The sequence below is a fragment of the Amblyomma americanum genome, chromosome 1 (assembly GCF_052857255.1).
Source record: "Amblyomma americanum isolate KBUSLIRL-KWMA chromosome 1, ASM5285725v1, whole genome shotgun sequence".
Lineage (NCBI taxonomy): Eukaryota > Metazoa > Arthropoda > Arachnida > Ixodida > Ixodidae > Amblyomma > Amblyomma americanum.
The window spans coordinates 50,752,634-50,765,068 of record NC_135497.1 but is presented as its reverse complement, the minus strand read 5'-3'; the positions used below and the strand labels follow the sequence as shown (position 1 = coordinate 50,765,068).

Genomic DNA, 12,435 nt, shown 5'->3' with positions numbered 1-12,435 from the left:
CCATGCAGCTGTTCTAATGACTGTCACTATGAATTCAGGCTAATCTATCTTACCTATTAACTCAGTGAAATGCTGTGTGGCCCTTTCTGCAGATTCTACAGTACTGCAACAGTATAGCATTTTGAGCAGTGTTATGAACAGTGTTATTGTGGTCCCTTTGTCTATTTTGTGCACTCACTTAACCATATCTCAATTCACACATCTGTTCAGTTGTCACACCTCAGTTTATCTACTTTAATTTATGTGGGTGCTTAAGAAAATATGTAAACAATCTACAATGTATAGATTGTTTTTATTGGAAAAATAATTTACGATTGCTTGTGGTGACAATGCATCTTTAAAAAGTGTTGCAGCTTTGTTTATTTCTGCACTGCACGCCAGACAATGCTGGTAATGAATTCAAATCTCTGGATGCATGTACCTGCAAAGAGATTGGACGACAACGTAGTTGCAGGAACAAAATAAATATAGGTTTATTTCTGTGCTATGACAGGCAGATTGCAATATACTAGAATCTGAAGGAAAGGTAAGGCATAGTATAAGTTGCGATCTTCCAAGTATTTCAATAACTGATGCTAATGACATCTTCAGTACAATCATGAAAGGCCATCAATGTTGTCTTCACGTCTCTTTGGTTGTTTGTCACCTGAAAGACAATCACAACAGCGCAAATTAGAACAGTCGTCGCTTTTAGCTCTGCACACACCGAACTCTTATTTGACAGCGCATAATAGTACCATGTGCCACTTAGCAGAGTTGTTCAGAAAATGTCTGCATCAAGTTGCACCCTAACAGCAACTTTGTGAATTGCCAGCAATGTGTAGCCATGGACCTGAGGAAAAAGGAAGCATGTACAGGTGGGGAATGTGTCAAGGCAGTGAAACCCCTGTTGGTCCGCGGGTGCACGCACCACTCTTACCGAGCACTCTGTACTTATAAGACACACCATGCCAGAAGGTTCCCTCATTTAATCAAACTTATTGTGCCTTTTGCAAGCTGCACACTTCAGGTGCTTGGTAAGAGCCTCCCTATCCGCCACCTGGGAGACGCGCTCTCTAGCAGTCAGGTTCTGCCGAGAGAAAAAAATGGTCTGGCTAAGCCAGATGCAGAGAAACCATTGTGCTGTAGGTTTCGCTTCAGTTGTTTAAGTGTGCAACACACTGAGCTGAAAGGAAAATATACTTACCTGCAGCATATATGGCCAGTATGGAGGTGCCTCTCGCGCTCTAACGCACACACCATCCTACTGGTACCACAAAGCTGCTGCTGAAAGGAAAATATACTTACCTGCAGCATATATGGCCAGTATGGAGGTGCCTCTCGCGCTCTAACGCACACACCATCCATCTGGTTCGAGACAGCTGCACACCTCATAGGCGAGGTCTATAAGTACACAGATGAACTTGTAGACGGGTTGTAAACCAGAAGAGAGGGCCATAGAGTCGATCTCATCTTTCATATGTAGTTGTGTCCTGGAGATGTTATTATAACAGTTGCCTCATCATTGCTGTTAAGGATTTGCTTTTTTATGTTCTCCTTCTGAAGCTCAGTTGGCTTTGAAAAACTTGTACCTGAGCTGGACAGCCTCTGCTTCTTAGTGGAATGAAACCTGACTTGGTGTTCGATTTTCTTGTTTGCAGGCTCCCTTGATGTGTGGGGCATTTCTTGCTTCTTAGTGCCTTCATAAATCTTCAGTACAGGGTCCAAAAGCTTGCTGGCCTTGTTGTGCACTTCTTGAGGAATTTCTTGCTCTGCGACATACTCTTTGAGCAATTCCATCTTGGCCAAGACCAAGTCAGATTTTGTCATGCTTGTAGAGGCTTCTGCTGTTTGAACACTTTCCAAAATGTGGAAAGCCTCGCTTGCCTTTGAATTGGATGACACTGCTTCAGTAGCTTTCAGGATCTTCTGATCTCTTCCTTCAGGTGCGCCAGCGATGACCACACAGTGAATGTGTTTGCAGATCGTCAAGCTCATTCGGTGCTCCTCACAATCACATGAATAGCTATGCACACACACCATGCACTCGCTGCACTTCAGAGGGCAGCAGGCACTACCTTTCTCTTTTGAAATCCTGTATGTGAGGCCTCTTGTGGACTGGGATTGCACAGTCCATGTTCCATCTTCATTCCTCTTGGCAGGCGTAGTAATTGCCACAGCAGATCTGTGGTTCTTCTCGATCCGGCTCATCTTGCTCGTTCTCTTTGCTTTCACAATGTGTTGTACCCTCTTCATCAAAGACTCGTATGTCATGTCCATCAGTGCAGTGATGAGCCTGTCAACACGATGATTCTTCTTACCTTCCAGGAAACTATGCTTTAAAGTCCTGTGCATCCTTTCAAGGTACATGTTTGTGTTGATGCCAAGTCCAGTTCGAAAACTGTAGGCCCACATCTCCAGGCGGTGAGCATAATTTCCTCTGAAGTACTGAATAAACTCCTGAAGCCTGGGATCTTTGTTGGCAAGAAATGACTCGAGAAGCTCAGCCACTTCGTCTTTTTTTGGGCACTCTAGCAGTGTACGAACAGCATGGTAAACATCTACTGCGAGTTCTTTTCCTTTTATCTTCTCAGAAATCCTTCGCTTCCAGTTTTTGTCCACATGCCATGTGCAGAGTAGTCGATGTTGAGGTGGGCCCATGACTGTTGACCAGGCCTTGAAGTATTCGGATGCATCATCTGTCATGAAAGTTCTAGCTGACAGGGCTCCTGTGGAGGACTTCAGGGATTCAAAGAATGCTGATAGGGTTTTCTCATTAATCGTGCTGCAGATGAAGTAAGCCATAGGCAATCCTGCTCCATATTCATCCAGCACCAGAACAGTCACCAGTTCAAATTGGTACCCCGTTGTTCCATGTGTGGAATCAACACAGACTGTTCCTGTACCTAGAACTTTCAGCAGCTCTTCCTGTGGCTCCGTCATTAAGGCAAGAGCAAAGTCTTTTGTACTAAAGGTATTCGTTGGGTCAACAACTTCCTGCTCTTTGTACAAGCGAACAACAGGTTGCCCCTTGTTCCTCATGCTTTGCACCCATATGCTTACACTCACAGCATCATTATCATGACATCTTTCAGGAACTGTGAGGTTATATTGCCGCTTGATGTTGTGCAAGTCCATGCGATTTGTCAAATGCAGAGGAGTTAGCTTGCTTGTCACCGATTCCCTTATTTTCTTCAATATTGTCCTCATGGGCACTCCTTTCGAAAGGTCATCCGCAATGCTTGCCCTTTCCTGGTCAGTCATACTCAGGTGTTCAACATCTGCATCATGCCCATAATGCGTCCTTTGGTACGATACCTTGACAGTACCCTCGTCTCTAGTAACGATCAGAAAAGAAAGGCATGTCCTGCCGCTCCTGCAGCTTCCCTGACTTTTCATCGCACGAGTCTTGTTGCCTCGACCTGGTCGTGCCACTCCTGACCTGTTGCAAGCGTAGTAGGTCCTCGTACATCCGTTGGTGAGCCTTTTTTCACCTGTGGATATTACGAACTTGCACACCTGGCTCGCTTCCTCCTGTCCTTTCCAATCATGGAACTCTGTAAAATGCATAAAAAATACTTTAGAAAATATTGTGTAGAAAGGTGTTAACACGTTTTGGCGGGCTAGTTGGTTAAGCATCTTGAACAAACAGCGCGAACAAAGACGAGCACAAAAGACAAGAAAGCGAACGACACGGCGTCGTTCGCTTTCTTGTCTTTTGTGCTCGTCTTTGTTCGCGCTGTTTGTTCAAGGTGTTAAAACTGAAGGCACTGTCATTGTCAGTGACGAATGAACAATGCTTGAAAAATATTCGAAAAACATGGAGGATTATGTGCACCATAATTTCATGTTTACACTGTACATACCAAAAAGCGGAACTTTGTACCTTGCAGAAAATACAGCATTCAAATGCCCAATTCAACAATATCACGAAGGTTTGCGATACTTGCGCTATATGCTTCTGTTGCCATCACCTTGCTCAATATCTGCACGCGTGTTTGCTATGTGGCCCTAGTTACTATCTCGTAATACCCACTTTAACGCTGAAGCATGCAATTGCGTGGTGGAATCCTGGAATGCGATCCCCTCGTGTTATCGTTATTGTCTTGTGGACGTGTGCGCCCGATGAATAAAGTAATATCAAAGGTATTGAAGGCAATGATATCAGTGCGTTTTTAAGGGAGTATGGTAGGGTAACCCTCCACCAAAAATCAAATTTGGAATTTTGGCACAGAAAAATCGACTACACTATGCGGAACAGTCCTGCGGAAGCGCGGCCTCGAGCGCCCGCTCAAAGCGGTTTAAATGAAGGCTACAAGGGTAGACGTGCGGGCTAGTTGGTGCTGCATACTTGTTTTAAACAGCGCAAAAGACACGGACACAGGAGGGACACACAAGACACACACAGCGCGGTTCAGATGTCGCGCCGAAATGTGCCACGCGCCCTGGCGTGTAAAAGTGCAAGTGGAGTTCGGAGGCCGGTTTGTTTATCGTTGTTTTTCGCGGTTTTCTTCATTATGGCGTGTTTTTTTTGCTTGTGTGTGTGTATGTATGGCAAGTAAACGGTGCATACTAAAAGATAATGTATTGTTGGAATTATTTACTTTTATAGCAGATATGCAGCTAGTGGTGCTCTTGTAGCGTGTTTCGTCTTTGTTATTGTTTGCATAGGTCGTGATCGCTTATGCATCTTTTTCGAACCTCAAACGTAGTACTTGCCCAGAAGATGGCACGATCAAAAATGGCAGATGGCAAATGGGGCAAAAAGAGAACATTAAAAAAATAATCGCTTCACTAGCAAGAAGGACAGTGGTAAACCGGCACGATAAAGCGCAAGCTTCACGAAACCTGGTGAGAGGATCGGTGGTGATTCCTTCGATGTAGACGGCTCAAGTACAACTGGCTACGTCTCATCGACTTTTCTCTTCCCTGCAGCTTCATGCAAGATGTTGCTGTGAACAACATATCTAATACACGTGCAGCAGGGGATTCCTCCTTTCTGTTTTGTTCATACGCTTCGATCAGTGATTTGATGCTCCCCTGCTCCACGTGTTTTATAAATACTGTTGAAAATCGTACTCGAATATAACAACTTCGAATTCATCAATCAACACTATTCACAAATTAACGGCACAGCCATGGGTACAAGGATGGCCCACACCTACGTCAACATCTTCATGCATAGTAATAAGTCTAAATTTTTGAAAGATTGTCCCATTAAGCCCACCCTATACAAACGCTACTTGGATGATATCTTTTTAATTTGGACTGACACACCTCGTCCACCCCAACATATCTTTCACTTACACGTGCGCCCACACCACAATTAACTTCCTAGATGTTGAGATTTTGGTAAACGAAAGCTCACTCACCACCAGTGTATATAGAAAACCGACGGACCGTCAACAATACGTACACTTCCAAAGCTGCCATCCTCGTCACTCTAAAACAAGCATCCCATACTCTCAGGCACATCGATCTAAAGGAACATGTTCCCAAGATGAAGACTTCGTAAAAAATTCCAAACGCATGCAAGAAGTCCTCATTAAGCAGCGATACCCGTCGCCATTGCCGACGATGCCATTCAAAGGACATCTAAACCCAACCGAGAGCAAATACTGGAGTGACGTCGATACAGCGAGCAAACAGACCATCAGGCAAATCTCGTACTTCCCTTCACCAGTAACCCAGCCGCCTAACGTACGTAAACAAAATCTTCAAAAAAACATTTCAACATTCTCAAACAAAGCGAGCTAGCGCCTCGCCAAAATTTTCACTGCTCTCCCTCATGCAGTCTACAGACGACCGAAAAACATTCGAAACATTCTAATACACTCAGTCACATAAAGAGCCGGTTTTGGGGTGTCGACCTTGTGGAAAAAGTAGATTCCACGTCTGCAAACACATTACAAACATCAAGCTGTGAAATAAGGACAGCTTCAGGATTCAAATGGAAAATTAATGACAACTCTGATTGGGATTTCTGCAACGTAATATACCTCCTAGGATGCAGTGTGTGCAGTACGCAGTACATTGGGCAGGCCGTTAACTTTATACGAATTCGCTTTAATAACCACCGCGCGCATATTTTATCCCTACCTCCCCTTGTTAAAACACATATATTAATGAGAAAAACGACCCATTTGATGCAATTAAGTTAACAGTCCTACAGGGTGGGTTCCACAACAAAGAGATCTCGAGCAACGCGAGTCGTACTTTATTTACAAATTTAATAACAATTCCTCACGGCATTAATGAAAGTCCGGGTGTATTGACCTCCATCGCCCCTTGCAGAGCCAATGCTGACCTTAGGAATTCCGGCGCGACAAACCTCGGTCGTTTGTCGCCAGCGGCATCTTTTTCAAGCTTCGCTGCCCGCTTACACAAAGCTCTGAATTCATCCCCCACCCCTGTCTTGCCAGTTCGACGCACCACCTTGCCGAGCGGGGTGCTATTGAAGAACCAAGAACCCTTGATGGGCACAAAAGAAAAATACTAGAAAAAGGAGAAAGAAATAAAGAGAAAAAGAAAAACGCTTTGTCCCCTGCCGCCCAGCGAGCTTGCGCGGGAGGCCAGCACGGGGGAAAAAAGGAATAACGAGGGGAGGGAGGGCATCCGGGCCCTCAAAGCAACAATGACAGACTTTGGCGGAGTCCCGGAGCAGATAAGAATCATAGATGCATGTACTGCCCGTGCCGCCGGCCAAAACGAGCAAACAAATAAACAATAAATTCAGACAGGGCAGGAGACGTTCCAGGAGCGTCTTCGGTACGAATAGTGAAGGCGGAATCAGCGGCGCAGTTAGCTTAACTACACACACGTGCACTGTGCATGAAACACACACACAAAAGAGAAAAAAAAGGCGGCAAAACATACGAGTTCGCGAAAGTGTCCTGTGGGGGGGTAAAGGTGAATGGCAGGAGCATTTAATCAAGGGTTCTTGGTTCTTCAATTGCACCCCGCTCGACAAGGTGGTACGTCGAACTGGGAAGACAGGGGTGGGGATGAATTATGAGCTTTGTGTAAGCGGACGGGCAGCGAAGCTTGAAAAAGATGCCGCTGGCGGCAAACGACCGAGGTTTGACGCGCCGGCACTCCTAAGGTCAGCACTGGCTCTGAAAGGGGCGATGGAGGTCAATAAACCCGGACTTTCATTAATGCCGTGAGGAATTGTTACAAATTTGTAAATAAAGTACGACTCCCGTTGCTCTCTTTGTTGTGGAACCCACCCTGTAGGACTGTGAACTTAATTGCATCAAATGGGTCGTTTTTCTCATTAATATATGTGTTCTGACAAAGGGATGATGGGTAGGAATAAGATATTTACTTATGCAAGAGTGACTAGCTATGCGCAAAAATTTCCGTGTTTCAATTTTCAAAACTGCGAACTTTGACCGCAGCGTCCCGGACAAATAATTCCAACTCCCGACCGCGTTTTTAAATTCATTCTAAACGGGGTACGTGTTTACTGGTACCTGCAGTGGTCGGCTGCGCAACTATATATATAAGCTATCGCGTGCAGCTGTCATATTATAAAAGAAAATCCGCACAAAACAAAAATTACGCAGCAACGGGCTGTGGCGAATGATTGCGCGCAATATTTTTTCGCGGGTTAGTGAAACGAACAGTTTTGTTTTAAATCACGAGAGTTGTATCAAAAGCCTTTTATGTCGTCATTAATTACGATGGGTACGACGACACAGTGAATAGGAGTTTATATAGACTGTCGTCCTTCAAAGACCCAATGCTTTTCTCCTCCAAAACGTCGTGTAGAACAAAACCGGACCGCCAAATTTTGACACGGTTGTACGAAATTTCTGCACTAACGAAAGCTATGAGTGTAGTCTCCTGCATGTAGAGAATGTAGAATACAAGGAAAAATTATAATATGTATGCTCTAGGTCAGGTTCATAGTCCTACAGCACTCGATTGTAAATGCAGGCACTCGACGGAGCGCTGATAGACGGGCGTGGTCACCTGTAGGCGCATTTGCGTGGCTTTGCATGGATAGTACGTGTTTAACCTCTCAGGTCTGCAAAAGCTGTATCGGGTCCGCCAGGCAGTGGCGATTATAATAAATGCACAACGAAGCGCGCCGTTCGAGCGCACTAAAATAATACACCAGCAGTTCAAGGATATCATATATAATAAAAATAAAATGCGGGATTTAGCTCGCTGCAAAAAGCTGTAAATTCGCCCGCTGCGCACATATATAGATGCATTCGCACAGACTTGCTAAGAACGTTAAAGCAAAACAAACAAAAAAAAAAGCCAAAGAGGCAGCGCAGGAAAATTCATGCACGTCGCGTTGCAAACATGTCTCCTTACCTTTGTCGTTCCCAAAGGACAGTTGCAGATTTTCGGCTGGGAATTTGTGCGCCACGTTGTAGTGATGAACCAAATTTTCGAGTGTTGATAGCAGGCTGCTGCACTGGTCGCAGTGGAGAAAGGCTCCTTTCGTCTCCAACTTGTGCACCATCCTCATATGCTGCAGCATGTTTTTCCGCTGAGTGAAGACTTTGTCGCAGACGCCGCAACGTCGATCATGATCACCGTGCTCAGGTTGACGTTCACTCTGGTTTGGAAACACTGACGCCATTCTGGACAGAAACGCGCATGCAGTGTGTGAAAGCGCGGCGCATCAGGTGCGCTTTTTGAACCCGCGCGCGCTGTCAAAAACGTGGGGAATTCCGAGAAAAACCTAGAGAAAATATGTCTCTTCCCAACCGGACACGACGTCATTAAAAGTCACGTGATTATGACGTCACGTGACGTTTTATGAGTGACGTCACATTTTGTTTGACCAATCAGCGTTTCCAGCCCGCCTGCACCGAAACGCTTGTGTCAGCACTTCGCTTTTCCCGCAGTTAAACCTGCAGCACCGAAAACGATGGCAGCGCCACCCAGCAGGAGCAGAGGTGGCGGTAGTTGCCGTAGTTGCTGTGTTGCAGTAGCGTGCAGCCGTGCGTCATTCTTGCGTTATTTCCCCTTGTTTTGGGGGATATTAAATTTGCCCCAATACCCATCGTAAGCATATGTAATTTACCTTTGGCCACAACATCTACAGCGCAGTTTGTGAACATAAATATAAGTGACGAAGTAAAAGAAGGCGTCTACAAAGCGTCGGAAATTGGTTTTTGAGGAAAGGAAATGACGCAGTAACTGTCTCGCGAGGCTGTGACCGACCAACGGCCCCGTCACCGGCCCGGTAGCCCAACCCCCGGGGTTTCGGCTGAGGTGGCTGAGGCCCATGGGGGAGCAAGCTATCACCCTTTGGCCAAATAAAGTTGATTGACTGACTGTCTGATCTCAGTGGACATCTGAACAGCGTCGTAAGGGAAGGCATAAAGGATGGAGAGAAAGAAGAAAGGCAGAAATAGGTGCCGTAGTGGAGGTCTCCGGATAATTTCGTCCACCTGAACTGGGATCTTTAACGTGCACTGACATCGCACAGCACACGGGCGCCTTTTGCGTTTCGCCTCCATCGAAACGCGGCCGCCGCTGCCGGGTTCGAACCCGGGTACTCCGGCTCAGTAGACGAGCGCCTTAACCACTGAGCCATTCTAGCCGGTCAAAGCGTTTCGATAACCGCGTGCGGCGTCAGTAGCTATATGTTCTAGAAAACGCACCAAAACGAAAAGCGCTTCAACCCTTGAGTGCTTCGTTTTTAAGAAGCGAACTAATAGAGAGCAAGAGCTCGTTTGAATAATGGAAAGCATTAGTGACAGCGCGCATTTCGGTTAGCCTGAATAATCGGTTTGACTCACCCGGAAACCCTGAATTTATTGTGCTGCATCCAGAGTCTTTCTTCTATCCTTAAAGGAGTTTGATTTTCCATGTTAATTCTGTGTCCCCATATTTGCTTGCGTGTACTCATCTTTGCTTGCTTGGAGGTGCTTTTCTGTGTTACAGTTTTAACTCTGGCCTCAGTCCTCTGCACCTTCTTAGTTTTTTGCTACTGTTCAGCTAAGTCGTGTACCAACTAACGCAGATCTCTATTTTTCTACACTTCCAACCGTCTCCGCCTCCGTCATGTTCACCTCTGCACCCGACGCCTTCAAGTCTGGTTTGGTTTGGCTTATGGGGGGTTTAACGTCCCAAAGCGACTGAGGCTTCAAGTCTGCTGTGTATAATGATCTTATACACATGTATTTTTGTTAGTCGCCCACTCCTCTCTGTAATGCCGATTGGCCCTGAGAGTAAAAATGAAATGTAGTCTAAGCTAAGCCTGAGCAAGCACGCATTATGTTCAGTTTATTTTACCATTTGACCAGTAGAGTGTGGAGAGAAAAAAGCTGCTAAGTTGAACATTGACATGCCCAACACCCCTACACTGGAAAACAGCAGGCGCCAAAGCATACGAAACTACTACGACAACAGAACATGCCAAGTTTGAAGTAATTCAGTAACGTTCCTCGCATTTATCACAGTACATACTCGCTGCATGCTCATTAGACATCCTGCAAGGTGAGTGTAGAATGATGTGTTTTATTTGAACATGGCACCACAGTACAATGAGAATCATTAACCCTGTGCCAACACAGGGTTAATTGACATTTCTGTCCATTGAATGCATAGCTTACAGTGCAATCAACAGGCGACTATGGTCAGCCCTCAAGATCAAAATAATAATGACATTTGAGCAGCCGCTCATTCCCCCCACCCTAAAAAAAAATGAAAAAGGATGCTCTTCAGACGGCACGTTAGAACGATGCGGTTGTAATATTTGCGACAGTTCAACTACGTGTGAAATTCAGACATAAATAACGCCCATGCATGTTGGATGCGAGGCGCCAGGGCAAACAGTAGTCGTCTTCAGGTATCGACTGGTGCCGCCTCCTGCTCAACGAATACCACTCATGGCCACGTTCGCATCCAACAAGCTTGTATCTAACATTACACAGGTGTTTATATCATAATGCAGCAGCAGTTCATCAGTGCTGTTTTTTTGGCGTGATAAACGGAATCTTCCTACGAAACGCGCGTCCGCGCAGGATTATTGCAGTCCCACGAGGGAGAGCAGCTTTTCCGTCAGCTTCGAGTCTACTCTTTCGTGCAGGGCCAACGCACATTCCGCACGGTTTTCATGATGTGTGCGCAGCGAACACAGCATGAAAACTCTACACGGATAAAATTTAGAAACTCATATAATGAGGGTATGTATGTGTAAAGAGGGTCTGATCTTCGATTCACAAAACGGGGGATAGCGCGAACGCAGTCCCCCACTACCAAAAATTGCATGCCCCATCTGCCCCAGTTTGGGGTAGTGGCAGGGGTCAGCACGAGCGTAGTGCAATGCTCACGCCTCTCCCTGGAGGCACCGCCTGATTGATCACGGTAGCCCCGGCACCAGGTAAGTATGCTTAAGCACGGCATTGCCAGCTCACCACACCGGCAGGAACCTCGCCTCCTGCTCCGACGAGCATCGCCAGGAAAGTCAAAGAACCGCTTTTTGTGTCTCGCATTGCAAGTTTGTATTGACGGCATAACATAGCCACTATTAGCAACCTCTGAGCTATTAATTTTATGAATTCCTTAAACAGATTTCTGTTTGTTACTCGCTTAAAATGTGCTCTAAATAAAGCTTTGACGCCGACTCGAACCTCACTGTTACTGACTGATAGACGTTACGCTTAACTGATGGCGGCGCCACTTGAAGCGCCTCCTCACAAAGAATGCCACTCCTCCCATGCCTCCATTGCAGTGCACTAAACCGCCTGTTACGGCCTGCACTCTACACGCATGTGTACATGTATGTATGTATGTATGTATACATACATACATGTGTAGTACACTTGTAGAGTAGCTGGAAATTTTTCCATGGTGCCGCAGGTAACGAAGTCAGAGAAACTCGTAACGAACCGTCAGTGTTTCCGCCAAGACAACCAGCTCCATGGATCTCACGACAGTTGTAGAGGCGGGCGTCGAGGTGTGCCAGTGTTTTGATAACCTCACCACCGCCCATCAGCGGCAACCCGGCGCAGGCTGCTTTCAGTTCCTGTATCTCGGCGCAGATGATTACGAGTTTGCATCACGCGCGGCTGAACCAGGTGAGGAGGAGGAGGTAAACTTTATTAAAGAGGTCTTAGGCGCGTACCGTTCTCATGCTGCGATACAAAAGTTACCGCCGGATGGATGGATGGATACGGCTGAACCCTTTAAATCGGGCGGTGGCTCAAGCCACCTAGCCATGACTTATGAAATTTTACTCTTGTCTTGATTTTAGCCACCAATCAGATAACCTTCGCTTGATTAGTTCTACCCGCTTAAAACCTATTTTCCCTTCACTGCCCTTAAACCCCAATGCCTCGGATAAATCAGCCCTGCTGCTTTCCACTGTAGGGTGAAGCCCTTTACAGAAAAGTATCAAGTGTTCAGCTGTTTCCTCCTCCTCTCCGCACGCAACGCACAACGTGTCTATCTCGTGGTACCTCACTCTATATGTCTTAGTCCGCA

At 46.1% G+C, this 12,435-nt stretch overlaps 2 protein-coding genes and 1 non-coding gene across 4 annotated transcripts in view; 1 reads left to right on the top strand and 2 right to left on the bottom strand.

Moving 5' to 3' along the window:
- Positions 1-448: 448 nt before the first annotated feature.
- On the bottom strand, positions 449-8,605 carry LOC144112794 (uncharacterized). 2 transcript variants are annotated; one of them, XR_013310474.1, is made up of 3 exons: positions 8,308-8,605; positions 738-3,536; positions 449-646 (listed from the first exon to the last, which is right to left on the bottom strand). XR_013310474.1 is itself a non-coding variant. In XM_077645604.1 (2 exons), the coding sequence occupies exons 1-2, from the start codon at positions 8,576-8,578 to the stop codon at positions 1,456-1,458; spliced, it is 2,352 nt and encodes a 783-aa protein (XP_077501730.1). In that variant the 5' UTR covers positions 8,579-8,605; the 3' UTR covers positions 449-1,455. The 2 variants fall into 2 exon arrangements, 1 of the variants encoding a protein (XP_077501730.1); XM_077645604.1 differs by having other exon boundaries at positions 449-3,536.
- Positions 8,606-11,176: 2,571 nt separating this feature from the next.
- On the bottom strand, positions 11,177-11,340 carry LOC144116545 (U1 spliceosomal RNA). The gene has a single exon (XR_013311878.1). It is a non-coding gene; the product is annotated as a U1 spliceosomal RNA (small nuclear RNA).
- Positions 11,341-11,686: 346 nt separating this feature from the next.
- LOC144112792 (uncharacterized) overlaps positions 11,687-12,435 on the top strand; it is a 41,847-nt gene continuing 41,098 nt past the window's right edge. The window contains exon 1 of the mRNA XM_077645603.1: positions 11,687-12,029. The gene's annotated coding sequence lies outside the window, so the exon portion shown is untranslated. The remainder of the gene's footprint in view (positions 12,030-12,435) is intronic.

What these genes read in the sequence shown, in the direction of transcription:
- LOC144112794 (XM_077645604.1), bottom strand. Translation starts at nt 8,578, where the DNA reads ATGGCGTCAGTGTTTCCAAACCAGAGTGAACGTCAACCTGAGCACGGT. An exon ending in GTCCTTTGGGAACGACAAAG is followed by an intron (nt 3,537 to 8,307) that starts GTAAGGAGACAT and finishes TGCATTTTACAG; the next exon opens with AGTTCCATGATTGGAAAGGA.